Source organism: Perissodus microlepis, chromosome 12 (assembly GCF_051167445.1).
Source record: "Perissodus microlepis isolate ML-2025 ecotype Zambia chromosome 12, ASM5116744v1, whole genome shotgun sequence".
Lineage (NCBI taxonomy): Eukaryota > Metazoa > Chordata > Actinopteri > Cichliformes > Cichlidae > Perissodus > Perissodus microlepis.
This window is the reverse complement of record NC_140472.1, coordinates 13,707,803-13,734,768: the sequence shown is the minus strand read 5'-3', so window position 1 is coordinate 13,734,768 and position 26,966 is coordinate 13,707,803. Positions and strand designations below refer to the sequence as shown.

General features: G+C 40.2%; 1 protein-coding gene across 5 annotated transcripts in view; it reads right to left on the bottom strand.

Moving 5' to 3' along the window:
• The window catches only part of pdlim2 (PDZ and LIM domain 2 (mystique)), a 32,473-nt gene extending 5,694 nt beyond the window's left edge, over window positions 1-26,779 (bottom strand). Inside the window, exons 1-9 of one of the 5 annotated variants that reach the window (XM_084946444.1) lie at window positions 26,398-26,776; window positions 21,312-21,375; window positions 20,812-20,885; window positions 19,666-19,797; window positions 17,689-17,840; window positions 14,840-14,903; window positions 14,244-14,395; window positions 13,112-13,175; window positions 2,443-2,555 (exon numbers count right to left, since the gene is read on the bottom strand). In XM_084946444.1, coding sequence (XP_084802570.1) covers window positions 2,443-2,555; window positions 13,112-13,175; window positions 14,244-14,395; window positions 14,840-14,903; window positions 17,689-17,840; window positions 19,666-19,758 — 638 coding nt within the window. In that variant the 5' untranslated portion in view covers window positions 19,759-19,797; window positions 20,812-20,885; window positions 21,312-21,375; window positions 26,398-26,776. Of the gene's footprint in view, window positions 1-2,442; window positions 2,556-13,111; window positions 13,176-14,243; window positions 14,396-14,839; window positions 14,904-17,688; window positions 17,841-19,665; window positions 19,798-20,811; window positions 20,886-21,311; window positions 21,376-26,397 lie in introns of all 5 variants that reach the window. The other 4 variants (XM_084946446.1, XM_084946443.1, XM_084946447.1 and 1 more) reach the window with 4 other exon arrangements.
• Window positions 26,780-26,966: the final 187 nt, after the last annotated feature.

Sequence of the window (26,966 nt, the reverse complement as noted above, 5' to 3'; positions counted from 1 at the left end):
TGCATCAGTGAACATGGTTCAAATTGAAAACAGACCTCTCAGACCTCTCCAAGTTTTCCACATGCTCAGCTCCACCCTAAGCAAGCCATTTCCCCTTTTCCTTTCCCTCACCATCCCTCATGACATGCTATCTCAAAACAAACTCTAGGTAAAAGAATACAAATAACAGGACTTATGGTCAGAGAAAATATGCATGCATCTGAACAAGCAGTCAAGAACACAGATTATTAGTGCAAGCACATTAAAACAACTATCACTTTTAAATCCAATTCCACAAAACTCTTGGGAATTGCGCTTTCCAATGTTCTCACATGTATATATCAGTGGCCAAGACAAATGTGCTGCTGGTTTCTGTATCCAGACTTGGCTCACGCAAGCAACAATGAGACCCAAGGCATAGCTGCATGTAGTCGAAACATCTAAGATCACAAAGCTAAATTCCAGCCATATTTCTGAACTGGTTTCCTTGAAGTACAACATCTAAACCAAAGTCAAAACATATGGAGAGATGGAATTAAAAACAGCAAAACATAAGATGACGAGACTCACCTCAAAAAGAAAAAAAGAGAGAAAGAGAGTGAAAAAAGTGGGGAAGAACAACTCCAGCTGAAGTCCTTATCCTTTTAACAGTGCTAGAGCAACTCAGCAAACATACCAACATACAAAAGAACAAACAATATTGACACACAAGCAGATGAAGAGCACACACCTCTATCTATCTAAACCAGACGGCACAGAAAATGCAAGAGTGACTGAAAGGTGTGCCTTTAGTTGAAACTCATTGGCCATGCATCATGAAGGGGTGGGAAAATGGGTGTTACAGAGTCTGTGATTGGCTGGAAAGAACAGGGAGAGACTTTCTGTGCAAGCTCTAGACTGGGGGCCAATTAGGGGGAGAAGCAAAAATCTATCTTTTTTGGGAAGGGTCTGACTACAGCTGCTGACACGTCACTAGCTATGGTTAGCCCAGCTGGACTTGGGTCTAAAGTCCAAAGTCAACTATCGTGCACTGAGGAGGGGAAAGAAAAAACAGCCACCGGGTTCTCCAGCGGAGCGTGCTGACAGAAAGGATTGTGTGAGAGACTGAAGTGAAAACACCAATTTCTTCTGGGACAACAAATATTCCAAACAATGCTTAGGAGGGCAGCACCTGCACAGTGGGAACAGAATCAAATTACAGCTACATCACCTAATCAGAGAGGGTGAGGCAGGAAACAAGAAACTAAAGTATTGCTGAGGGAGGTGATGAGGTGTTTCCCAAAGGTTCATTTGACTCCAAATGTTTCTGCAAAAAGCAGTAAACATCGAGAACCACCTGGACAATATCAGTAGATTCACAAGCTGACTGTTTTACTCTAAATGAAGGAACTGGTTTGGCAGATTTCTCAGCTAATCTGCATTTTGAAAGAGATTTTAAAAATGAGGAAACAACTGAGAAACTGAAAGAATTTTTCTAGATGAGATCACTGATGCAACCAGATAAAACTATTTTCACTTCTGTAGAGGTAATAATAAGTGTCTTACTACTAACACAGTGTAATGCAAATAGCCTTAATTGTTATTATAATTTGGATGTAATTATTTCTTTGATAAAGTACAAAATTTGAGAAGGATCACAAATGTAAATACAAATCTTTCTATAAAAATCTAATAATAAAGAAGTTCGATGATTACCACCCGTTTTAGTAGTTTTCCAACCTTTCAAAATACGTGTGTGCATGGTCTGTAAGTACCCACTTTAATGCCATGTTTGCAGCTTTACAGTTATAAATGAGGTACCAGGTGATGGTGGAATGTGCAGGTGCAGCCTCTACAGGCCTATAGGTGGCACTAAATTACTGCATTGAAACTGTGTATACTCCAATTAGACAGGAAACAAACTTGCGCTGTAATACATGTTAAAGCTTTAAGTTATGTTGTGCATTGTCCTCTAAGGGGGCCCTAGAGTAGTTGGATATCAAGCTATCATGTGAAAGAAATACCAGAAAATCAAATCAAAGGAAAAGCCATCGTCAACCAACTGCTGTTGTAAAATGTTTTGCCTCCATGTTCCTCCAGAACATCTTGGTTATGGATGTGGTGGAAGCACTGTTTACACAAAACCAGGAGATTCCCAACTGCATTAAAAGTTGGAAACTGTGAAGGCCATAACACATGATTAACATAATTTTCATACTTAAAAACAGAATGTTCCCACAAAGTTGACCAACTTAACTCCCAACTATGGCCACAAAATGCCAACCACGGCTTAACACGGCCACTGTAAACCAAGTCGGGTTTTTCCTTTGAGCGTGCACCTAAAATTTAAGCCTAAAAAAGTGAAAGAGTCCCGGTTTGCTCTCAGAAAAAGAGAACAATCCATTTGGTGTGGTAATCCTGTGTGTATATAGGAGGAGTCAAAAGTAGCTTTTAATTATGTTGGAGTAAAAGTGTAACATTTACCTGCGATGAGGCGACACTGGTACGTCACGCTCAGTGGGACTTTGGGGTGAGAAGCGTCCTTGTGGAGTTGTGTTGGACACAGAGTTGTTTCTGTAGTCTGAAGGCGAGAAGTCCTGTGGAGAAGGAGAGAGCAAAAATGTATGAAATGATGCAATTTAAACATAAGAGACACACCACGTATTTTGCTCCATTCAGAGACAGGAATTCAGTGGGTGAGATTCTGAAGAGCTTCTCCACCAAGGAGTGTTTTGGTATTGAAGGCAGTTCGTCCATATTTCCAGAAACTCTAAATATGAAAACCTGAAATAAAATTATATCTGACTGTTATGAAAGACACATTCAGTCAAGATCAAACCAGGCGAGATCTGATTGAAACCTTCATCGGATTTTAGTCAAATGTTTCAATTTCAAGTACCAAATAAGCTACATGCTTGCATTGTTTAATGTGATTCACTGTGCTGTCAAGGTTTTGACAGCTTGAGTCACACCGACATTCCTTTTACTGGTTGTTCCTGCTGATCAATTTCAATCTCAGCAAGCTAAATGAACATTGTTTCATCTTGATAATCATGCACAGTCTTAGGTGTGCTCCACTCCCACAGCTGATAGAAGACTGATGGTGTAGCAACAGGTGTTTGGTGCTAACTGGAAAACTGGTTTGAAGAGAAACTCAGAGCCAGCTTGTACATTAATAGGTTCCAGATGCTGTACAAACCTGATGATTATTCATCTGTAGTTACTGTAGTTAAACAGCAGCATCACACAAATAAGTCAAAATGAACACTTACAGTACAAATACTGAAATTGAGAAGTCTGACTTTTGACAGAAGAGGGCGCTAAGTACCTACAGGTGATCCAGCAGTTCCACCATTAAGTTAAAGGTTGATTTTTCCATCTTTACTCTAACAGTATGGGTTAAAAAAAAAAAAAAAAAAAAACTCCTGAAATTCATTCCTCAGCATGTTAGTTTAGCTCAGGAAAAACAATATGCAGTACAAAGTTAAGAAAGAATCATCAAAATGCCATATTATATTTCCCAATCCTGAACTTGGAAGCTGAAAGCTTGATTATGATTTAGAGCAGTACATGTGTTACATGTGGTCCGACTATTTCCTGGTGAATATCATTCAACAAGGATAATGGACTAGCCAACCTGTGGCAAAAAGAAACCTGGCAGTTATTTCACTGCTGTCTTTTCAAAAGTGGTATTTTAAGCTTTAAGTCCTCATGACTACTTGGCACAGCTCAGATTAATTGGCAGTGGGGGTGGAGTCATACTTGCTGATCACATATGCTGCAATATTCCTACTGAAGTTTACTTCTGAAACAAAGCTGTTACTTCATTTCATGCCTGTGCACAGTGCAGGACATCTAGTGCTGGAAATCGCGAAGCCCACAGACAACCCAAGAGTACAGCTTTTGCAATAAAGCTCACCGATTTTTTTTTCTCCTCCCTCAAATGTCACCAGCTGGCACAAGTGTTACATGGGCTTCACAGCAAAGTGGCTCCACCCAACCTTTTGAACCAGCACACATCTGAAAGTCAAGCTGGAGCTGATGCAAGAGCTCAGTACTGAACAAATAGCATGGATGGAGTCGAAGATTTGTGTGCCCAATGCCAGCACCCGCTTCCAATTCAGAAACTCTTTGAACAATGTCTCTGTTCTCAATTGAGTCCAATTTTCCTGCTCTTTTTCCTTAGTGAGTGGGTAGATTAGTGGCGGATGCCAGGAAGCCTTTACCAGAAATGATCACTGGGATGGCTCCCCATGATTCCTCCCAGGATAAACCCACCACAAAAGGCAGAGGCTCAGAACATCATATATTTCATATGATCACTATGCACGAATAGAGACATCCATGCTCTCTTTATTTGAGCAAATCTCTAGGGAATGTACTGGAGGGATATGTATAGATTCTTTCTTAAAGACCCAGTGAAGCCAAGCAGTATGTACTGATGAATCTATTCTAATACAAACCAAATATATGTTACATAAGTGTCCAGCTACTGAATGTGGATCTTCATGCATTCCAACATCATAAGAATTTAGGGATAAAAATCACAGCTCGGCTTGGAGACTCAAGAGGAATGCAATGAAGTAAAGAAAAACAAAAGGGATAAAGAAAAAACACATGCGCTCCACTGTGACAGGGAGTATGCAGCTGTGACTGAGCTTGACCTTAGAAAGTTCAAAAAAACTTTGTCTGCACTACCAGAGCAGCTCTCCCATCACCACAATCCATTCTGCGAAATCCAGTGCCAGAATTTTATAGCGGTAACTGCTGCATGACTAGCAAAGCCTTAACCAATGCTTCCTGCATATGCTTTGTTCCAGATCATCACTGTTGCATTTTAAGCCTTTGAACCATTACACACAGTGATCTCAGTTCTACAGTGCATTTGGGGAACTGCATCATGACAGTGCCAACAATGCCCCCATGTTTCATGTACTAGAAAACTCAAGAAGAGACACGGGTGAGCTGAGGAAAGCCTATTTTCTTTCTTGGATGAGAGAATGGTCACAGATGGAAGAGACCAGCGGAGAATATCATCAGCCAATTTTTTTGTGGTTCCTGTGGCTGGCAAGAAGAGGAAGCTCTGATTAAAGCTGCGCTGAACTGTAATCAGGAGTTCATAGTCAACAATCCCAAGATCATTAGGGCAAGTTGCTGGAATGCTGTACTGCATTTAAAATAACATATCAAGCTATTGAGCACTATATATCCTCTTTAGGTACACTGTTTAGCTTATTATGGTGTGTTTGTACATAGAAATGCACAGAGACAAAAATCTGCCTGGAGAACAGATTGGATATCCACGTCCCATTGGTCCAACACAAACAATGTTTTTTGCCAAAGTAACATGCAAGGTTTCAGAATTTGGGTTTTTCTATGTGCTTTTTCCATTTCAATGTTAACCATTTTTCATGCTTGAAGTTCTATGATATTTAATATAATGCCCAAACAGCCAATACTAACACAAAACAAAATAAACTCCAGCATTTAAAATGTCTTGATTTTAAAATCTCTAACTTTATGTATGATGAGGCCCTTTGCAGCAGTAAGACAGAGGGCCACATCTGTCTTACTGTGGAAAACATGGCAGCTTAAGGTTGTGCTGAAACCTGCTGTTTATTTTCATCGTTCATCCATTTTATACACTCACATCTTCCATGGCAGGGGAGAGGGGGCTGGAGCCTATCCCAGCATGCTTGGGGAAAGAAACAGAGAAGACCCTTGTGCGTCAGCAAAAACTGACCCGACATTTATGGGATTCAGCTTGATTTTAACATGTGAAAATACAAACACTGGTGCCCCAGAAACTCACATATTACAAAGTATACATTGTATTAAAACCTATTCATGTAGATGTTACCTTGGCAAGTACCATCCACCTTAATGTTCTTTCACATAAAGCATAACCACACACTATTAAGTGACACAAGTGGTCTCAACCAGAACATGCACAACACAAAAAAGTTCTCCAGCCTTGGTCAGATGGAGATCTGTTGGTCCCCTTCTGACAGGTGCACCTGATCCAACCCAGTCTATGAAGGGCCAAACTGGCAACCTACAAGACCCAAAAGATCTGCTGCCAGCATCCACGACTGTGTTTTTTCAAGACACTTCTGGGTGCATTGGCAAATGTTTATTAGTAATGTTAGTTAGGAATAATCAGCATACATTTATATCTGTGGATTGTACCCATCCAAAGTTGAACCAGCTTAATAGCACTAGCTAAGAGCTTAGGAATCAGTCACACAGGCTTGATGACCCTCATGTCACTACATAGGTTGCTGGCTGTCACCAGGTAAAATAAATGTTGTGGCCGCCTGTAGTTTTTTGCTGTAGTGAAACTACAAGAAGTTTGGTGCAAACCAGAAATGGACACTGTTCTTTCCCTCTTCCCAACCAACACACTTCAAAAGTCGCAACTTTAACTGATCAGTTTTACTGATCAGCAAATAATTTGTGGGTGTTTGTAACATTTGCTAGCAACCTCCCACAATGACTTGCCAACCGGTCAAAGAATACAAAATTCTCTCTAGCCGCTGTCTGATCTCTAGGCCTTTACAAATCCATTTCACAGTAACTACCAATAACCTACAGCAACCCACCAGTTAGAAAATAAATATTTTTCTCTGGCAAGATGGTTGGCAACTGGTATGTTGGCCTTGGCCTGGCCTGTGTGGTGATGTCTGTCTCCAAAAAAAGAAAACAAAAAACAGAAAAAACACAGCAGCAGCCAAAACACTAATTGAAGATTCAGAATGCAGAATCCAAAAACGCCTGAGACACTGCAGTGGCTACATACACCTTTGAAAGACTTTTATATACTCCTAATATGTGATCAGCGTTGCTTTGGCACATAACAGTAATCAACCCACTAGAAGGCAGGTGATTTTACTGTTGTGGCTGATCTCTGCAAAACAAAACTGTGGGCAACTATAAATGTGACGTATTTATATACCAATATTAGAGATAAAGCCTTAGTGCATTATAAAAACTGTTACAAAAGAAAAAAAATCATTCTAAACACAATCAAGAGTTTATCCATTTTAGACACAACAAGCATAAAATGCCAAAATAAAGTGAAGGCAGCTGTTTCAGATAAAGATCCATGGGAAACACTGGGGACAGTGCCAGCAGAGGAGTCTTCAGTCTGGCTCCAACCAAGCCACTGTGCATCATCATTACCACCCTGCAGCTTCAATTACAGGGCACTGGCCAGCAGCACATAGGAGTGATGCCTAGAGGAGCTCATATTTTGGGAAGACAGTTGCTGCAGTAAGAAAGTGCTGTAACTGCTCATTCACTGTCTCCACCTCAGACATGAGTGCTGCACTACAATGAGGCGGGGGACACCAGACATTCTGGGCTTGGTAATAATCAGAGCTGTGTAGGTTTTTTCCTATCCAGCAGTGGGCACTGGTGGAGGTCCTGAGCAAAGGCCTGAGGCAAAGAGTAACCTACTCGTTATCCACTGTTACTGATAGATCCCTGCCTTGTAATTATGTCTGAGCAATGGTGCATCACTGTGTACACATTCTGTTACAAATAAAACACAATACATGGTTAAACACAGGACATCTTTTTGGATTAAAAAAAAAAAAAAAAATCATGTAATTAACATTCTTTACCTTTTTTATTGGCTCATGTCCGACTGCCCCTGCGTTATGAAAGGTCTTACATCTCCGATTACAGTCCTGGTTCCAATAATGATATGACTAAAACAATGTGCTGAGACTATACCTGTGCATATAATCTAAGACAATTAAGACTTAAAGGTAATTTTCTTTTTAATCTAAATGCATGCTAACTTCGTGTTCTGTTTTGTTTTTCCAAAATACTGATGCAAAAGTCTTACGGGACTCCAGTCCATGCAATTCTTTACAAGTCAAGCTCATTTTTCTCAGGGTTTATACATAGACATTTGTAGAATAGGCTTATATAGAGCAGTGACACTGAACAAAGGAATAGATTTTTGTGACTTTGGTCCTAATAGCTCCTCTACTCTCTACTCATTTACCATGGCCACACACAATCAAACTGTACAAGATTAAATGAAGAACATAGAAAACAAGATAAGAGGATGATTCTAAACATACAGTACTGCCAAGAAACATTGGATATCGAATGAGCAGCATTCTGATACACCTCTGAATGGATGAGCATACTGGGTGCTGCAAGACATGCTTGACAGAAACAGATCATGAAACAGTTATTAAGTGCTGCATTTTAGTTTAATAAACAAATGATTCCTGAAGCTAAAAGTAATGAAGTAAGATCTCTAGTGTAGGTGGCCTGAGAGAGAGACTCACTGCTACCAGAACTGAATAGGTCAATAATATGTCTGCATAGTGTTTTATACACAAAGGGTGCTATGAGCAACACATTTTTATCCCTATAAAATTCCCCACAAGGCTCTGACTGAATCAGCATATCAAGCTCATTAGACATCTGGAGTTCATTATGGTTGGACTAAAAATCACTGGACTTCCAATTCATGGTTAGCGAGATGACTCTCTTCACATGCGCCAAAAAAGAAAAAAAATGTGTGGTGGGGTTACAGTAAGAGTCAAGACAAGCTGAATGTAAACAAGACTGCCGATCAAATTTTTATAAATACATTTTTGCAGTTTTTTGGGTTTTTTTTTACAGTTCCTCCCACAAAGATAACAGAGCTCTAACTGTAAGTAGTCTCACAGCATCACAACAATATGTTCCACTCTCACATTTCACACAGATTTAAACCAACTGTACTGAATACTGGAGTACTCTGTATAGCGATGGAAAACTGCCACATATATTTCAACAGGAATGTCCACAAATGACTATAGACCATAAATCTAACATGTCAGCATTTATGGTATGTCAGTGCAGAAGAGTTACTCTCCACATGTCATTTCTGCAGCCTAACAGTTATGATTCACGATCACCCAATCCACCCCTGGTAATCACTACACTAAAATGTGGGTGTTGTACTGTGTAAAACTACAAAAATATATGCTAACATGTCTATTTTTGTTGGCACGAACATATCAAGGGGCAGTTATTCATGTCATTCCCTTGACAACAACTTTAGGAATGTTGACATTATGCTCAACCACCTTCGTAAACACCAACAACTTGTAAAAAGGTCCATCTCTCTCAGCCAACAGTTCTCCATAAAACTTTCAGGGCCATCTATCCCCATGAGTGCACCCGGAGGCCTGCAAAGCTCAGGGAATCAAAAGTGTCCCAGTTTGCTTTTCCATTCCAGGGGAAAGAAAAACAGCTGTGCTGATCAATCAGAGGGGATGACGAGAGGCATGCTGCCCACGGAGAGGCCACAATGGACCCCGAGCTTAACGGCTACGGGTCCACGTGAAAGGGCCTCACACTGCCCAGTCACAGAGCTCACTGTGCAGAGAAGAAAACATCCCTCCACCATGACCGTGCAGCCAGCACTGCTCCCCAGACACTGGCTTGGCTTAGCACAGCACCAGCATGCCAAACCAAACAAGAGGCCCACTCACATCAGATCTGAGAAAGTGCATCATTCCAAGCCATCATCATCATCATCTATATAATATGTATATTTCTATTTAGTAAAAAGGAGTGGCCATTTCTGTTGAGCTGAATTTTCCTTAAGTTCCCAGCCTCTTTGATACTTTAATTACTTCAATTTTCATCCAACTGTGTCTATAAAGGTTTATATTTTGACACCATTAAACATAAACTCCATTCTTGAATGCCAAGTCGTTTTTCCTGCTCCAATTTGATGAGCACAGTTTTGGCCTCAATTTAGAATAACGAAGCACAAGGCCGCCTTCCTTCTGTGACGGCTATCCTCCTGTGAGGAGAACAATGGACAGTAATGCATGAAATAGAGGATGTAGGGATTGACAGCTACTTCTTTAGATAAAGAGCTCCGTGACACGTCATACAGCCAAGGCCACTGCACCAAATTTAGAATCGAGAGGAAAAGTTTGGCCAGCGCTGGCACAAAATGTTGTGTTGCCCGGCTGTAGCTGGAGATCTTACACTACTGAGGATATTTGTAAAGCAACCTCACTGTCCCAGCACAGGATCGGACAGCCCACTAAGGCAACCCTCAGGAACCTCAAAGTGCAGAAACTGCAAACCCAGACACGGAGCCTAGTCTTAATGGTCGAGCGACGGGTCATGTCTCATGAAGAGCAGTTTGGTTTTGGCTCTGCTCAGTGCAACAGAGATCCCATTGTGGTCACTTCATGATGATATAAACAGATGCTCTGAATCATGACAGTGGCCGAGCAGTTCAGAAACAAGCTTATGTCCAGATTCCAGTAATCTAGGATGCACCATGCATTTAGCTCTTTTGTCACGACTGTGACTTCAAAAGCAGTTTGTAACATAGCCAATGATTTGAGAGTTCAATTTCCAGTCCCTCCACGTCCTGACGTATTCTTGATTGATAAATATGAGCCACTGATAAATATGAACTCTATAGTTCATATTCACCACAAGGCAAGTTGGCATAAAATTAGAGGTAGAAACAGCACTACAGTAAATATAAATATACTAAAATGTCTGTTTTTAACCTTATAAAGACTGAAGCATGAAATAATTTGCAGATAATTCTAGTGTATCAGGAAATAAAATATCCCCACTTGTGTAGAGGTCTCAAATACTTCTGTATGATATTCAATTCAATTCAATTTTATTTATATAGCGCCAAATCACAACAAAAGTCGCCTCGAGGCCAATTCATGTGGTAGAATTGGTATTATTGGGTTAAACATACATTTAAATCTTTCGATTCTGTCATACATGTGGTCGGTCTGGTATCACAGGTGGTCTAAACTCCAACCAAAAGACATGGCTGTGTGTTGAGAAGTTTCTCCTTAGAGTGACATGGCTTAAGTACAGTCTGCGAGTGTCAGCAGGCTCTCTGGTGTCCACTGAACTCCACCCCATACCCCAGCCCCCATCCATTTGAGTTTCATCACACAACAGCATGCCTTGTGACACAAGGGAAAAAGCAACACCAGGCCATCACAGCCACTATTGTATACAGGCTTTTTCTCAGGATATCCAACACCCTGGAAAATGGCGGATCCTGTTGCGCACCCCACTCTCTCTGCACTCAGGGAGCCAAATCAGGGGTGGAAAAGCCTTTTAGGAGCTTTTCAGTGAAGTTGATCACCTGATACAGAAGCACTCTGCACCTCTCAGTCAGGACAGAGGCCCTTGGCACAGACGCTCCACATCTCAGCACTCAATGGGATGCTGAGTTCCTGCCAGCGCAAGCAACATAATGCACAATGTACCCATGGCAGAACTCTTCCAAGCCATCTCCCCATCGAGCACTCTGAAAGAACTCCACTCACTAATCTCAGCGCTGCAGTGGGAGGCTCATCACTACTTTAAAACCGGGATAGAAATCTCTTGGGGTCAGCCAAAACCCAAAACTCTCTTTCCTGAGACTGATTTAATTCAAAGATACTCAACAAATGGTTAAAAATAACCAAGAAAAGGCTCCAAGAGGAAGTCAGACAATACAGAGTCCAAATGAAGAAAAATAAGAGGAATTATGATTTTTAAAAATGTTAAGGAGAATGGAAGAACGGGCGACTCCATGAATACCACAAACATGTGAGGCTGTCCCAACAGGCGTGTGTTCATTCCTAAGAGCTTGCCAATGGAGCTTTGAGCCACAATACAGCTCCTAATGTGTTTTGGGCAAGCCAACTTCCAGTTTACTGCACCATGGTTTTCAGGTCACCACAGTGGAACTCCACAGTCAGTTTCAGAACATGGTTGTAAATGCCCCCCCTAAAAATAAAGTGAACTGATATGTCAAAGTGGCCTACAGTGTTTTTAGGAATTAATAAAGCTTTAACCTCATATAAGTTTACTGTAGCAAACTGTGGAATTCAGTTGTCAAAATTAGTTACACTAAATTGATATTAGCTAAATATTAGCTAGAGTGGTTCTCCTGGTGTCTAAACAACCAAGAGTACCCCAACATGAGCCACTGGCCTTCAAGGAAGTGACGAAGAATCTCAAACTTGAAGGAAAACCTTTAAACTGGACTGCCTCACGCAGCTGCCTCTCAGGAGGAATGCTCCAGTGTTTTGAAGTTCAAACCTCTGCATATTTATCTAACGTTATGTAATGTCCAGAGTTATAAAAATGGATGGAATTCCTTGTGGCACTACAAAAGGTCTTGAATGTTTTTTCCTGTTCTGTCATTTCACATGTTTCGTCTTCAGTGGGACCCGTGCATGTAACTAAGTATGGAGGCATAGCTGAAATAGCTTATGATGAACTTTCCCACAACATTTTCTCTCTTTACTTCACGGAAGTCTTTCCAGACGCTCTAGTCCCCCGGTTTTGGTTCTGTTGCTGGAACGGGGAATGGACACAGCATACTTACAGATAAGTCTGTGTTTTACGTCTCTCCATATCTTACAGCCTATTGAGATTAATAAGTCTCCATTTTTGACAACTAAAGGTTATGGCCATTGTTCTGAAGGAAAGCAATAGCTTTTTTTCTTGGCCCAGGCTTTGAATGAAGCAGCTCCAGACGGTTGTTCATCTTAATGCCAGATATTTTGAACGCTGACCTTTGTAGTTTGTACACACCCTGCTATAAAAATGCCAAACCTTATCAGTTTCCTGCCTTTACTGTTAAGTGCACAGTCAGTACACTGTCCGCAAACCTATTCAAGGGCACCTTCTGTGGCATCAGAAACAAACAATTCAAATGGGAAGGCTGAGGCTTCAGATAAGTCATTCTAGCGGACTGGACTAGCCCAGTCAAAATAAATACTCTCCACACAGTAATACACAGTGGACAAAAATCTTCAGCTGTACTGTCTGTGTGAACTGCAGCCTAAAACTGCAGCTACAGATGAACGACGGTCCAGGAAAATCTATGGCTTTCAAGCCTGGACACGCAAATAATGATTCTGACTCACAAATACCGTAAAACAAAAAAGGACACCCACAAACTGTGTTTTGAAGACAGTAATTTTAAGTTACTTAGCAACCACTGTCTCCATCTAATTAAGTGCTCTTTATTACAGAAATTGTGCTTCATTATTTGCAAGGTAGAAAAAAGAATGACTGAACAAAAGTCAATAACTCCTACGTGTAAGGCAGACTGTTGAAAACCTTCAACAAAAACACTTCAACCAACCTGTGACACGAGTCCTGACAGTCTCGTATTTCTCTCCTCTGGTGACCTTGAGTGCAGCTGAAAACTGTAACATATGGACAAGAAAAGAAAAAAGATATCAGTCATAAGCACTTATGCTTTTAGGTTGGCCATAATTCACACAGAGACACGCGTCAGTCGTCAGAGATTCTTCTGTACTGCATATATTTTACTGTAGCACGTGGCACCTTTATTATCTCAGTATGTATTACGCTATTGTGATATTATTGTGGCTTCATAGTTCCCGCTGCCTCAAAAAGGCTAATAATATCATAATAATAACATAAACTCTATGACCAACTCACCCTGGTTATATTGTTTTTTTTTATGACTGTTGTGAATGATCTATGCACTTTATTTCCTTATACACATTACAAGTTACTGTGGCAAAGAGTTTATTGTATTTAATAAATCAATAGGACTGCATTACAAAATACAGATTTAATAGCTTATGAGGCAACCCCCCCCCCAAAACAAACAAAAACAAAAAATTATATTAATACTTAAATCAAGTCCTGGGCAGGAAACTTTACCAGTGCATGCAAGGGAGGAAATCTAGTTTGAAATATTGCCTATTAAAGGTTGTTCAACAAACGTCCGAGTGCAGACAAAACCGCGGTGAATGTTCCACATTCTGCCTTTTGTTAACGTGAATGCAAACGGAGGAATGTGATATCCTGTGCATATCCTTTGTTACTACAGCACAATCCCATGGCTCCACTTTCTGTCTGTTATTCCCATACCTATTGGCTTGCCTGTTGTTGGGTCAAGAGACCACTTGCTGCAGACTTTTTGTCCAGATACAAGCCTATTTAGGAAGTGAACGGTTGGATTTTTTGAAAGAAAAAAGAAAAAGAAACAACAACAAAAAAAAACATACACCTGAAATGTGGAGCTCTAAAAATCTCCTTTTTTAGACCGCTAACGCTTAGGGAAATGCTTTTTTGTGTCTCTAATGTTACAGGAGAAAACTGTAACTCATGTTTCTCTGCAGAGAATTCTACACAACTTTGCATGTCAGAAAGTATTAGATGAAACCTTATGTGCCACAAAATGAAAAGTGGACTTGCTTAAACAAAGTATCACAGTGATTTGAAAAGCATGAGTGCACTACCTCTTGTTGATGGTTGGTGTCACCATCTCCATCCTTGTATCGGGGCTGGCAGGACGATCTGTTGAGTACGGTCCTGGAGATCGTGACACAGGGCTGGAGATGGTGTACTCTCTATAGTTTTGATTCTCATCTTGATTCAGTTTTACTGTTTCCTAAAAAAATACATCACATCAGAGAAATGTTACTACATTAGACTCAGCTGAACATGACTTGATCTTTAATCCTGTGTTTTGGCCATGCAAGCTGTAAAAGGATCAACAGAGGTACTTGTGAGAAATGTCACCACAAAAACATGTCATCTATCACTACATATTGTTTGATGAACTCTTACACCCAGTGTGAGCTCAGTAAAATACAAGTACTAAAAATGATTTAAGGTTTTACGGCTATTTGTGGACAGAAAAACAGACTTGTAAACAGATGTGTGATGCATGTATACTGTCAAGATTCGTTTACATTTTTACAAATAAACCAACAGAATATACAGAAAAAAAGAAAACATGACAATTATGGATATTATTCTGTCCAGATTTATTTATTTGCTTTGATTGCGGGACATCAAATATGTTGAAGTTCTCCGTAGCTTCAGCACTGACCTTGAAACGTCCAATGAGCTGTTCAGGAGTGCCGTTGGTTTGTCCAACGCCGGGAGTTTCAGGTCTTGAAAGAGAGAGAACAGCAGATCAAATGACTTTATAGGTGTATTTTTTTTATTAATCCTTTATTTATCCAGGTAAAAAATCTCATTGAGATTAAAAATCTCATTTCCAAGAGAGACCTGGCATCATGGCAACAAAAGTCACATACCACATAGGTATATAACATTTAAAACAAATACAATATCCCATACAAACATGTGTAAAATATACAATAACAGATCAAATGTATCTGATCAACTTTTGCATTCCTGCATCATAATAATAATACTGGTTTACTGCAAGTGACCAATAACACTGCTGTGATGCCTTAACTTTGTAAAGTGGGGAAAAAAGAAAAGATGTCTTTGTTTACATAAACCCCGTTACAAATTGTAAACTTTTCCAGTGTTTTCTTGATTAATTTATCCAGTATAATAACTATTTTATGATTACTCATGTTTGTAGCATCAGCCAAGAATTACCTGTTAACCGAATGCATTGACATCCACTGTCTGTTGCAATGCTGACCCGGACTAATTTTATTATAATGATACAGGAACAGCATCAACACGGGATATCGTGCAACTTTATATAGGACTGCCGACTTTCATTCTCCAACAAACATGGAGAAAAGAAAAAATCGATTTCCATCGAGAAAGAGCCAAAGCAATGAGAAATAATCAGTTATTAAAAAAAAAAAAAAAAAAAAAAAAAAAAGTGTCAGTGCCCTGCCAAGTGTCCACCATTATGTTGTCATGAATCTTTAAGATTACTGCAGAGCCTTCTTTACAAAATATTCCCTTGATCTCTCTGCAGGTTTTCAACTGTTGTTTTTCTTTCTTGAACAGAAGATACATTATGAGCAAGTCTATCACTGGAGCTGGAGGGGAAAATGTGGGTAGTGGAAGCGCCAATGCAAACACACAATGCCCCCCTGGCTGCAGGGCCAGAAGCTGCCTGCCTCTTGCTTGAGCTTGAGGTAATGAGGCACACAGGAAGGCCTGGATGCCTGTGGTAAATCACCCAGAAACACACCTCTAGTGGCTCTGGCTCCACATACTGTGTGGAGAAGAGATGGCAAGAAGACAAAAACTGATCCAGTCCCTGTAAGACACTTCTTCCCATAGGAAGGATATTAATATTGTAGGCCTGAAAAACTCATTACTTCCACTTTGTAGCATGTATATCAAACATCAGAGGAAGCTGTGGCCTACGGACGGTAAGAAGTCAGATGAGTATTTAGGCTGTAACCAATGCTCTTGGTTAACAGGTCTCATTTACAGAAGAATTATTAGTGGTAACAATGTGTGATTCTGAACCACAGAGATGTAAAACTGACCCAAAATCAGCATCCGAAACCCTGTACTGATAATAGCCTTCACATCTGGAAATTCAAAATGTGAATTTTTGGAATACCACTCTGAGAAAATGAACCAAAAACACTTCATCTACAACTAGATTTGAAAAGGATTGAAACCGGCAATAAACAAGAGCTGATTTTTGTGTGTTGATATCACATTACCCTTTTCCCTATAAAATAAATATATATATAAATCCGGCATACAACCTGGATTTACTTATTTATCATTTTTACTTTAAAAAGGCAGGAAATTAGAAGAAAACTACTGCACAATAAAGCAAAAGGTGCTCTGAAAGCTAGCTCCATGAAGAAAATGGTCAACATCATCCAGCAGGAAAAAAAACAAAAAAAAACAAAACTATAACGTTTTAAGGATCAAATTTGAAATGGGGTAGCTACTCCTTCAGTTGAAAACATATTCAGTTAGCTATGTCTGGGATTAATCTGATGTTGAACTGACCAACAATAAACCACTATCTCAGTTTAAAACATCAGGCACAGCTAAAAACAAAACTTCTGAGTACAGACTGATGCCAGCTTCCTTCAGTGGGCACCCACATCACTGCTGGAAGGAGAGTGCTCTCAGCTAAGAAAAGAACTCATTAAACATTAAAGACTTGTGCCACTCAATTACCATCCTCAAGAGAGCTCATCGGAACATAAGTCAAAGATCTAAAGTGCTAAATGAGTAAAATTAAAAACAGAAGCTTCGGTGTAACCACTGACAGCTAACAGACAGAATGGCACTGTCTTGGGCAGCGAAGGAGAATTACTGTTGTTTCTGGCTTGGCAGGAGACATGAGGTCAGACGGGAAAAATTCACTCACATGGACGTAGGACATCCAGAAAGGAAGTATGTGGTGCAAGAGTGTGTGTGTGTGTGCGTGTGTGTGTGTGCGCGTGTGTGTGTGTGCGCGTGTGTGTGTGCGTGTGTGTGTGCGTGTGTGTGTGTGTGTAATAACAGAAATTAAAAAAAAAAAAATGATTGGAAGGCAACTGTGACAACAAATAATACTTCAGGGAGGATCTTTAATCAAGCCAAGAGCAATTCCGACTGAAGGGAAAGATTTTTCTTAGCTCCCAACTCCCGTCATCCAAACAAGGAAAATCTCAAAGTAAAGTTTATTAAGAAGGACCAGGGAAGGGAGAAGGGTGGCTCTCATACATGCTGGCATTTCCCCTGATTATAATCACTTGTTTTGTTTGTACAGTGCTTAAAAACGGTGTAAAGAAAGATGGAAGCTAGGGAGACTGTGGTCTTGGCACAAACAGAGAAAATTAGAGACGTAAAAGATACTCTATGTGGGACTATGCAGCCTGCATGTTGTTGCATTGCATGGCACTGTATTTGTTTATTTTATGTCTATAAAACATATTCACAAAAAAAAAAAAAAATGACATTGTAGCTCAAATGTTAGTCCTACTTCAGATCTGCATGTCAGCATACCTCTCCACCACCAGCTGCAGAGAGGTCTTGGAGTTCTTGATCTTGGTCTGGGCCTCTGCATTCAGCATATCAGCCGTGTTTTCTCCATTGATCTCCAAAATAATGTCACCGGCTTGCAGGGCTGCCTGCTCTGCCTTGCCGCCCTCATTGACCTGTTGAACAAAGGCACGAGCTCCAGTTTAGTCCTAGCCCCAGGTCTTAAAAACAACACTTTTTAGGAAGCTATCTAACAAGCATAGACATCTCTGACTTATCCCATGAGTGTGTGTATACTCTGACATCGACTGACCTCCAGCACAACAAATAAATGAGAAAAGACACTGAAGAGTTGTTTCATACTTTGTTGCATAATTAACCCAAATGTCTACCCCTAAAAGTCAGCCCTCGGTAAATGCCGACAAACACCACAGGATTTCCCAACAGTGGTCACAAGCAGATGAATTCATGACACCCTTGGGGAGAAGTCATTAGTGTGACTGTACTCGATGGGCTGACTGCTCTGACCTTTGCAACCAGCCTCTCCACGTGTCAGAGTCAGTACCATGCCCCCACATCAGAGGGAATTCCACACTAATGGGCCAAAATATAAGGTCCAAACGATCTCGCTCAGCTTGGTCCCTGTGACCCAGCACACAGGCATACTAAATCTGAAGCTTAAACTTTAGTAGAAAGTATGTCATTTGCTACAAACTGTGTTGCCTCACAATTAAAAACAGAGAGAGGCAATAAAACAAAGAATGCAAAGAAAAATGAATAAAGAGCCCATCACTCTCTGCTGCCTCTTTAGAGGCAAATGTATGTGGAGTAAATGCCAGTCACAGGCCATTTGCCCACTTAGCCAGGCAGAGGTACCATGTCTGTGGGCCAACTTGAGAGGCAATTAAGGGTTGCTGTGGTGACCCACAGTTTTGCATGCCTTCTCTGATCAGGACATGCCTGGTTTCACATAAACTAAGATCAGCTGGGGGATCTTTTCCCAAATCTGTGCTTAAGAAAAACAAGGGCACGTTATCTTTCAGGCCAACAGAAATAAAAAGAGTGCACCCGTGGTATTTCTGTGCCAAGCACAAACCACTACAGAGGGTTAAACCTACATCTCTGTTTGGGGATTTGGGACCAACTGTTTCACACACACTTTACAAACCAATTTCAGTAATTAAGTTGTTGTTTGAGAAGGAATTCTTGTCACTTCACAGGATACGTTTGATATTTGAGACAAGTAAACACTCTGGTGTTGTTTACTGGATAGCACTAACAAAATCAGACCCATTATTCATGAGAAGACTAGTTTTTCTAGCATAAGCTGTTGAGTGGGGCCAAACAAAGTGCTTTTGAAGTTTAAGGAGCTTAAAACTCCAGCTGTTTGAAGCATGGATGCCTCTTCATGGCACTGCCATAACTTATCCTTTATGGACTGCGGGGAGGCTCAGTGAACAGGGCCAAAAAAAAAAAAAAAAGCACACTGAGATGGTGATATAGCACCAGGATGTGCGGGTGAACAGGGTGTCTCTGGCATGTAGTTAGTCTGAGCAAGTTTCCTGGATGTGTTTACTGCAGAATGTCTGCTTACAGTAGTAATGTTTCCACTTCTTCTACTTCATCCAACTGGGAAAATATTGTCAGTAAAAATAAAACACACATGCTAAAGTGCACAGATTCACAGGACAATCCATATTCTCACACATTTACACGTCGCTGTAACTCAGGAACCTCTCACCTCCCACCTCAGCTTCCATTTCTACTGTAATCAGCGATTTCCTTCTAATGCAATCTACTTCCATTCTATTCTAATGGGTTCAGTTGTCAAGGAAATAGGTATGCTGTTGCAGCAGACATAAACAAAGACAAGAAAAGAGGCGTAGCAAGTAGGAAGTTGACTGCATGACATGGCATTCCAGTCTGTGTTTTGAAAAAAACATGGGTATGGTATTATAAGGTGTGACAGGGTTCAGCGTCAGGACTGCTGTCAACGAATACCTTTGATACAGTTATGGCCTTCTTGAAATCTCGTCCTCCATATATTCTGAAGCCCCATGGTGAAGGGCCAATCAGGTTTACTGTTAGTGCCATGGCGAGATCGGATCTTTCTTTTTCACTCTTGTCCAAACTCTGGGAGAAAAAAAAAAAAACACAAATAAAAGAAACAACATCAGGTATAAGAAATGTCAGACCTAAACATGTGCATGCCTTAATGATCTCAAAAAGTCACATGCCTGAGACAGGTTCAAAATACAATCAACAGGAGAGGACAGCGATCATTTGCACAAGATGGCCTTTATCTCCAGCACAGCTTCTTTCACTGGCCTAAGTCCTCTCTGACATAGATTATCCAACCACATCAAATAAGAATGGAAAGAATCTGAGACCAAATTCACATGACCAACATTTCTAAAGCGTTTGTTAAGTTAAACAGTTTCATTAAATCCAAGTGCTCTTTGAAGACTAAGGAAACACAGTGTACAGAGCAATGTGCTAAGAGTACATAGTTAACTGTTACTGACTACTTTCTAGAGTACAGTATGATTTCATATTTAGTATGGGTGCCCTTTAAGACCTGTATGAGAACACCGTGTGTGTGTGTGTGTGTGTGTGTGTGTGTGTGTGTGTGTATGTGTGTATGTGTGTATGTATATATATATATATATATATATATATATATATATATAAATCTTGTATAACGGACTCTAATGCAGAAGTAATTTTGGTTTTGTGATATTATGTATTCAAACAAAAGAAACCCATTAGCATGATTAAATAGTGTCTGCTGACACTAAGAACATCTTAAAAAATGCTTTTACTGCTTTACTTTTCCAATAAACACATTATCAAAAATTCTTCTCATTGTATCTCTGTGTACTTTGACACAAAGAGACAAGACGATAACAGCAAAGTATTAAAGGGTAACTAATAGCAACTATTGGTTATTGCAGGTAAAACCAACAGTTTTTATATGTGAATATGTATCTCAGTAAACACTGGGGTAGATTCCACTAGTGTAATTAAAACCTGGCACTAACTAATCATCAGTTGCACAACTTCTGAAATATTCATGAGCATAAACCCAGAATACCTTTTAAAGCATTAAAATACTTGTGCTGATGTTACTGGTAAGACGTGATTCACCTGCAGGTTTTCTCAGGCTCTGCTAATGGACTGAAGCCTGTCTGTAGTATGACTTCACCTGGAGACAAAGAGCTCTGCAGTGTGATAATGTGATGAAAAGATAAGCCCTTACAGTCATATACGCATCAACACCCGTACTGCTAAAACACACACACAGCTGCAGCTTCTCATTGAAACTCATCTCACGGAGAAAAAGTGGTGAAGACATTAGCGCAACAAGTAATATATAGTTCTACACGCAGCTCATGACATAAGCTATTTTAAGTATAGACCGCTGCTATCAAACAGAAAAAATAAACACCAAGTAGCATCTCTTTTCTATTCTCTGTTACTCAACTCATAACACAAGGCTCGGTCTAAGAGAAAGCTTCTGGAAATAAACACAGAAATTACACTTTATTGTTGACTGTCATTTTTCTATAATAACATTATGGATGTTTTTATGACAACTCTTTAACCACAGTAATTCTTTTCAGTGACAGAGTGTGAAGTATGCTGACCTGCACAGTCTTTAGCACCTCTGATTGCACACTGTGACTGTATCAGCAAATCTTCTGATAAGGTCTAAAAAAAAAAAAAAAAAAAAAAGACACAGATATGAGCCAACTATAGTACGTTATACACTGTACACCCTGTAACGTACATTTTCCAACTACATCAATTTTCATCTTAAGCGATGTTACTCAAGGTCCCCATAAAAAAAAAAGTAAACAAATACTGCTAGTGATTGCATAATGCACTTATCACAGATCGTGAAAATATGACAAACAGGCAGGACAATGAGAAATCATAGACCAAGTACAGTGGATCTAGGACAGCAGCCATGCTACTCCCCTGAATCCCTCCAAACACTGGCCCACTTCATGGTCCGCACATTCCACAAGAGTTTGGAACAAGCAATGCAGACCCAGTTACTCATTAACAGTCTGGGCCAATTAGCGGGCTCTCCATCATTAGTATCTCTTAATTGCTGTGGCCAGAAATAAATGCAGTAGTGATAATGACAGAGAGCTGCTGTCCAAAACTTTCCCAGCCTCCGGGGGTGTCAATTAGTTCCATAAGTCTCTACAGCTACTCCTATAGAGAGGCCATTATCGTCCGAGAAACCTGCTAATTCTCTGTGTAAACATTCACTGTTTGCATCATAAAAATGCTTGTGGTGGAAAGGGAAAGTATGGTGAAAGTCTGGGGGCAGTGGAGATGGACGACAACACATTGTGGTGGTGAAGATAAGTGGCACGCTCGTCATGTGCTGCGTTTAATTGGTCACTGATGAGCTTTAAAGAGGCTGTGTTGCTGAACACAGTTTAATGAAATGTCTCTAGTCCATGAAATTACTGCTGGGAAGGTGCCAGCACACATAAAGGTAAATTCTCTTCTGGTGACATCTCACTGCTATTGCTGCCAGGCCAGTTTTTGCAGCACAATTCAATACGCCCAACACAATGAAAAGAATTCTAGTTATGAAGCTATTTCTATAGCTTGTAGTTCAGCACCGGCCACAAAGAGCTGGAAGTGTGCATGAGAATAGAAAGCGATCCCTTTCACCTCCAATTAATACAACAGACGGGTTTACAACTTAACTGCGTACGGCCTGTTGCTACAACAAGCAGTGAGATGTCAAGTCAGATTACTTTTTACTACAGGCTACATAATTTTCTGAACAAATTCAAACTGCATAGCATACACCCAGCAAGAATTACTGTATTCCAGTACAACACTACTGTATCAAATGTCACAGTCAATGAGACATGTTGGTAAAAATTATGTTTTAAGAAGGGCCACTTCAAAGTCTGCAACAATACAACTAATTTTCATTCTAACAACTGATTAGTTTCATGAAATTACTGGCCATTTATACCAATTTGCCAATTAGCATTATAGGCTCCATATGGAGCACACCAGCATCATCGAGTGGACCAGGGGTATTCAGAGCAGTTTAAAATGTTCATCACAGCTTTTTTGTTAAACAGGTGTTTGACAAATTGATGCCTGTTACTGATGGGATTCTGTCCCACTCGTAGATAACAAGCATAGTCATCAACATAAACTACAACCCAAAGTTTTATTAATCACATTCTGTCACTGCAAACAGGTAGCAACACAAAGTAATGTCCATATCCTACTGAATGCTTCACATTCCTTTTCTTTTTCCCTCACATTAACAAACCACATGGTGTGGTCACATAATTCTTTCTGCCTCACATTCCTAAATGCAGCCGTCATCGTTTCTGCTACTTTTTTTAGCACTTAAATGATTTGTTCATTAACTTAAGTTTTGATTAAGATTATTACATGAAAAGAAAAAGAATTTGAAAGTGTGTAGAGGATCAGTTCTTACCCCCAAGAAGTACTTTAAAGTTTGTCTAACAACTGCTACTAAACATTGCTGCACTATCCAGCAATAAACCAGACATCTTGAGGTTTTACATTGTTGTTTAAGACAAAACAAGAAAACTGGCTATCATCAGGTAGCACTTTAGGAAACTGATGTTATGATTTATATGTTAAAGGCTTCTGGGTACTTGCAATCTCTATGAGTGGTGCTCTCTACAGGCAAAAACGGTTACAAGCAGTACAAAGGGGCAGAATAGGCCTTTCATTATGTCAGAGTCAAGATTCATTGGCTGTACCTGTACAATGCCTTCAGGGTTTAATGTAAAGTAGTTTTAAAATGTATCATTTGTATAAAACATTTCTGATATTACCAATAGATACTGCTGCTTTTCAAATTCTAAAAATAAAATATTAGTTACTGTATGACATACATCATGAAACTAATCTGTTACACGTAGCTTATGTTTGCCACACTGAGCTTATGTTCTGAGAGCAAAGTCTTGCAGGACTGTAGCTGTCTTTATCAGTGTCTGATGATAAATCAGACACATGCAGGTTTCAGTGTAAAGACAATAACACCAATTGATATGCAATCTATTTAGTAAGCAACAAGTCGCTATGGGCAGTTAGGCTGAATGAAACCTGCTGACACAGGCCTGAAATCATGTGTCTTAGTGTGGTATTACAATGACTCATCAAGGGTGAGTCATTAACTTTGATCACCATTTTGACACTGGCATGGGAACCAGTAGTCATATTTACAGATGCATTCATATTCATTAAATCAAAGCAGACAGAGCAAACAGTGAACACCAAAACAAGAAACCTTTACCATCATTATGCATAACAAAGCTGAGAACTAACACCTCATTTATTTCAAGGAATGAATATTTTGGAAAATCAAGTTGTTACCATATGTACAGCACTGGAAATCGAGTATTCATGTAAACTATATGCCATTAGGTGATCCAACTTAAAAGCCCTGCACAGTAAAATGTCTGACAGCCAAAACTGAGCACCTACTTTGGCTCTATAACTTTCTTTTATCACTAGAGTGCTTAAGTGAGACAGTTTTTCTTCTGTGAAAGCTGTGCCAAAATCCACTGGAGCGAAATGAACAATGGCTGATGAACATAGCAGACACACACATTCAACTGAAAGCTCTTTAATGTGAAGGAACGCTTTCTCTTAAAAGAACTTCTGTGGCTTCAGGGAAATATTCCTGGTATGAATCACACACACTTGTCAAAACTCTCACAGGTCACCGTGCACCAATGTGAACTTTCCACAATCTCATGTCAGCGATGCAGTCTGCAACCTGTGTCACAAAGTACACTGACAGGTTGGCACCTACCTGGACACACACACCCACTGAATAAAAAGGAAAAGAATGCAGTGGCAAGCCTCTCCCTCCAATAAGTCGAAAGCAGTAGCATTCAGCACATTCTGCACATCACACCAGATATATAGCAGCAATCACTAAGGAGATGAAGAGAATATCAAACAATAACATGTGATGTCAAATGGGGTGTTGGTTGGTGAATTTCTGCATTGTTGCATATGGCTACGATGTGTCACCAAAATAGTTGTGGACTGAAACACACCTGAAAAATGCCTTACTCCCTTTTCAATAAGAAAACTTTCAAGGGTGGATGCTGCTTTCAAGGGTGGATGCTGCTAGTGGATTTGATCTCACATTATTATGGTCTTAAAAGTGTTGCTTAATGCAATGTAGCATCTAATAACATCCACCACTTACTGAAGTGCATTCATTACTTTGTGGCAGCACTGACACAGCTGACAGAATTGAAACGAATACTGTGGCACTGGCTGTACTTGTCCCTTTTCATTATTGCTCTTTGCATTTTTACATTTTCACTTGCAGATTTTCAGCAATCAAACGGGTTCACCACATCCTTTGCTTTCACCTTCTGGCTCCTCACACCAACAACTGTGGTGCTCTTTGCATGCCAAAGGTACCGAGGCAACTGAGAACCTTTGAGAAAGCTGAACATCCTACGGCTCATAAATCTTGGTGTAAAGTGAAATAAATAACAGTCTAAACCACTACTCTGGCTCTGGCTCAGTTAAAACTGAAAAACAAACTTCTGCAACAAAAAACAAGCCACACTTATCTTTCAGACCAAAGATAAAAACGACTTCCTGCATGCATGTTCATCTGAGTTGAACAAAAATCAAAGTTACAGCAAGGCAGGAGGATTAAAACTCAGAAAGTAGGCGAAAAAAGAAAAAGAAAACGTTACTTCGGCTCAGTTAAAACCTCAGTGCGATCGTAAAAACAAACAACATATCTTTCCGAGTTAGAAGTAATGACCTGGCCCTTTCTGTGTGTTTTCTTAAAAAGCTGCTGCTTTGGTACAAAATTACAGTGGACCGTTTCTGGGTTTCTGGATGGCTTTATCCTGTCAGAGAGTTCTCTCAAATAAAGCAAAACCATCGGGAAACAAACAGTGAGAGGAAAAGTATAAAGAGCAGGCACATGAAAGGCAAGCAGACACAATCAGAAAGGTTAAAGTATACAGACAGCAGGCAATGGAGATTTGAAAACACGATTGTTTCACTGTGACTGTTCTGGATTGCACTCCTCAGCAGTTTCACCCTCTCATCCGCTCACACAGCCAGGTCATTTTAAAACCACTTTAAGTGAAGTGAGAGGGAAGATAATAGCACCAGCAGCCGGCTAATGTGACATAAATACTGACTTAGAGCTTCCTGAGGTTGCACCTGGTTCAGCCTCTCCACAAATCAGCATGACTGCTTAATGTGCGAAAGAGAAAAAAAAGAAAAGAAAAAAAAAAATCTGCTTCTCTGAACTCAGGAAGGATGGAAAATCTACAGTAGGTGCTGGAAACATGCACATTGTGGCTTTAGGCTCATCTATTGTGTTAGACTGATTTCCACTTTCCACTTGGATCATGCATCATTACTTACAACAGCTCACATTGGTACCGTGCACTTTTAACTTTAATATACTTTTGCATATAAACCCTGTGTGTTGCTCTACCTCATATTTTCTAAGATTTCCATACGACAGATACCTACTGACAAATTTAAACTCATAATGAGTCACGTTTTATAAATCAAACACTGCAACAGAAGGGGAAAAACTGCACCACCACCCCCGAAAAATAGGAGTATTGCGAGTCACAATTAAGCTGCGTGAATGAAATTAATTAGCTACAAGGCTTTAGAGCCGTTTAAATTGTTCAGGTCGCTGTAGCCACTTACCAAACTGAATGTAGTGGGCTTTAAGGTTCTTTTCCCACCTGTTTGGAAAAAAAAATACAAGACAGGTCACAGCTCACTCCAGTCACCAAATCGCAAACATGAAACAGAAAAGCTCCACTGCTACTCCCGCCGAGTCTGTGTCTCTGGAGTGTTGAGTCAGATGAGAGGATGGCACGCGTGAACACCACTTGTGACGACGCGCGTAGTTGTAACAGTGATGGTATGAGCTCGAGAAGCCATGTGCAGTTCCCAAAATAAAAACGATGGCATGGTTACCGGCCTAGGGCGTGTCGCATCAAGGAGGAGCAGGCGAGAGGAGTGCAGAGGAGTGTACCGCAATGATAATTGAATCATTTGTTTTAAAAAAACGAAACAAAACACGGTGGTTGCGCTGTGTGTGTTCACGCGCCACCTGTTGACGGAGCAGAGCACAACGGCACGCGCCCCCACTCGAAGCAGCTAGTTGAGTGTCATGGCTTTACCTGAGACTGAACAGGTCGCTGGTTCACGTTAGCGGTGAGTCTGTCGCTTCGGTTAAACTTAGAATCACAAGCAGCTTCTTTGGACTG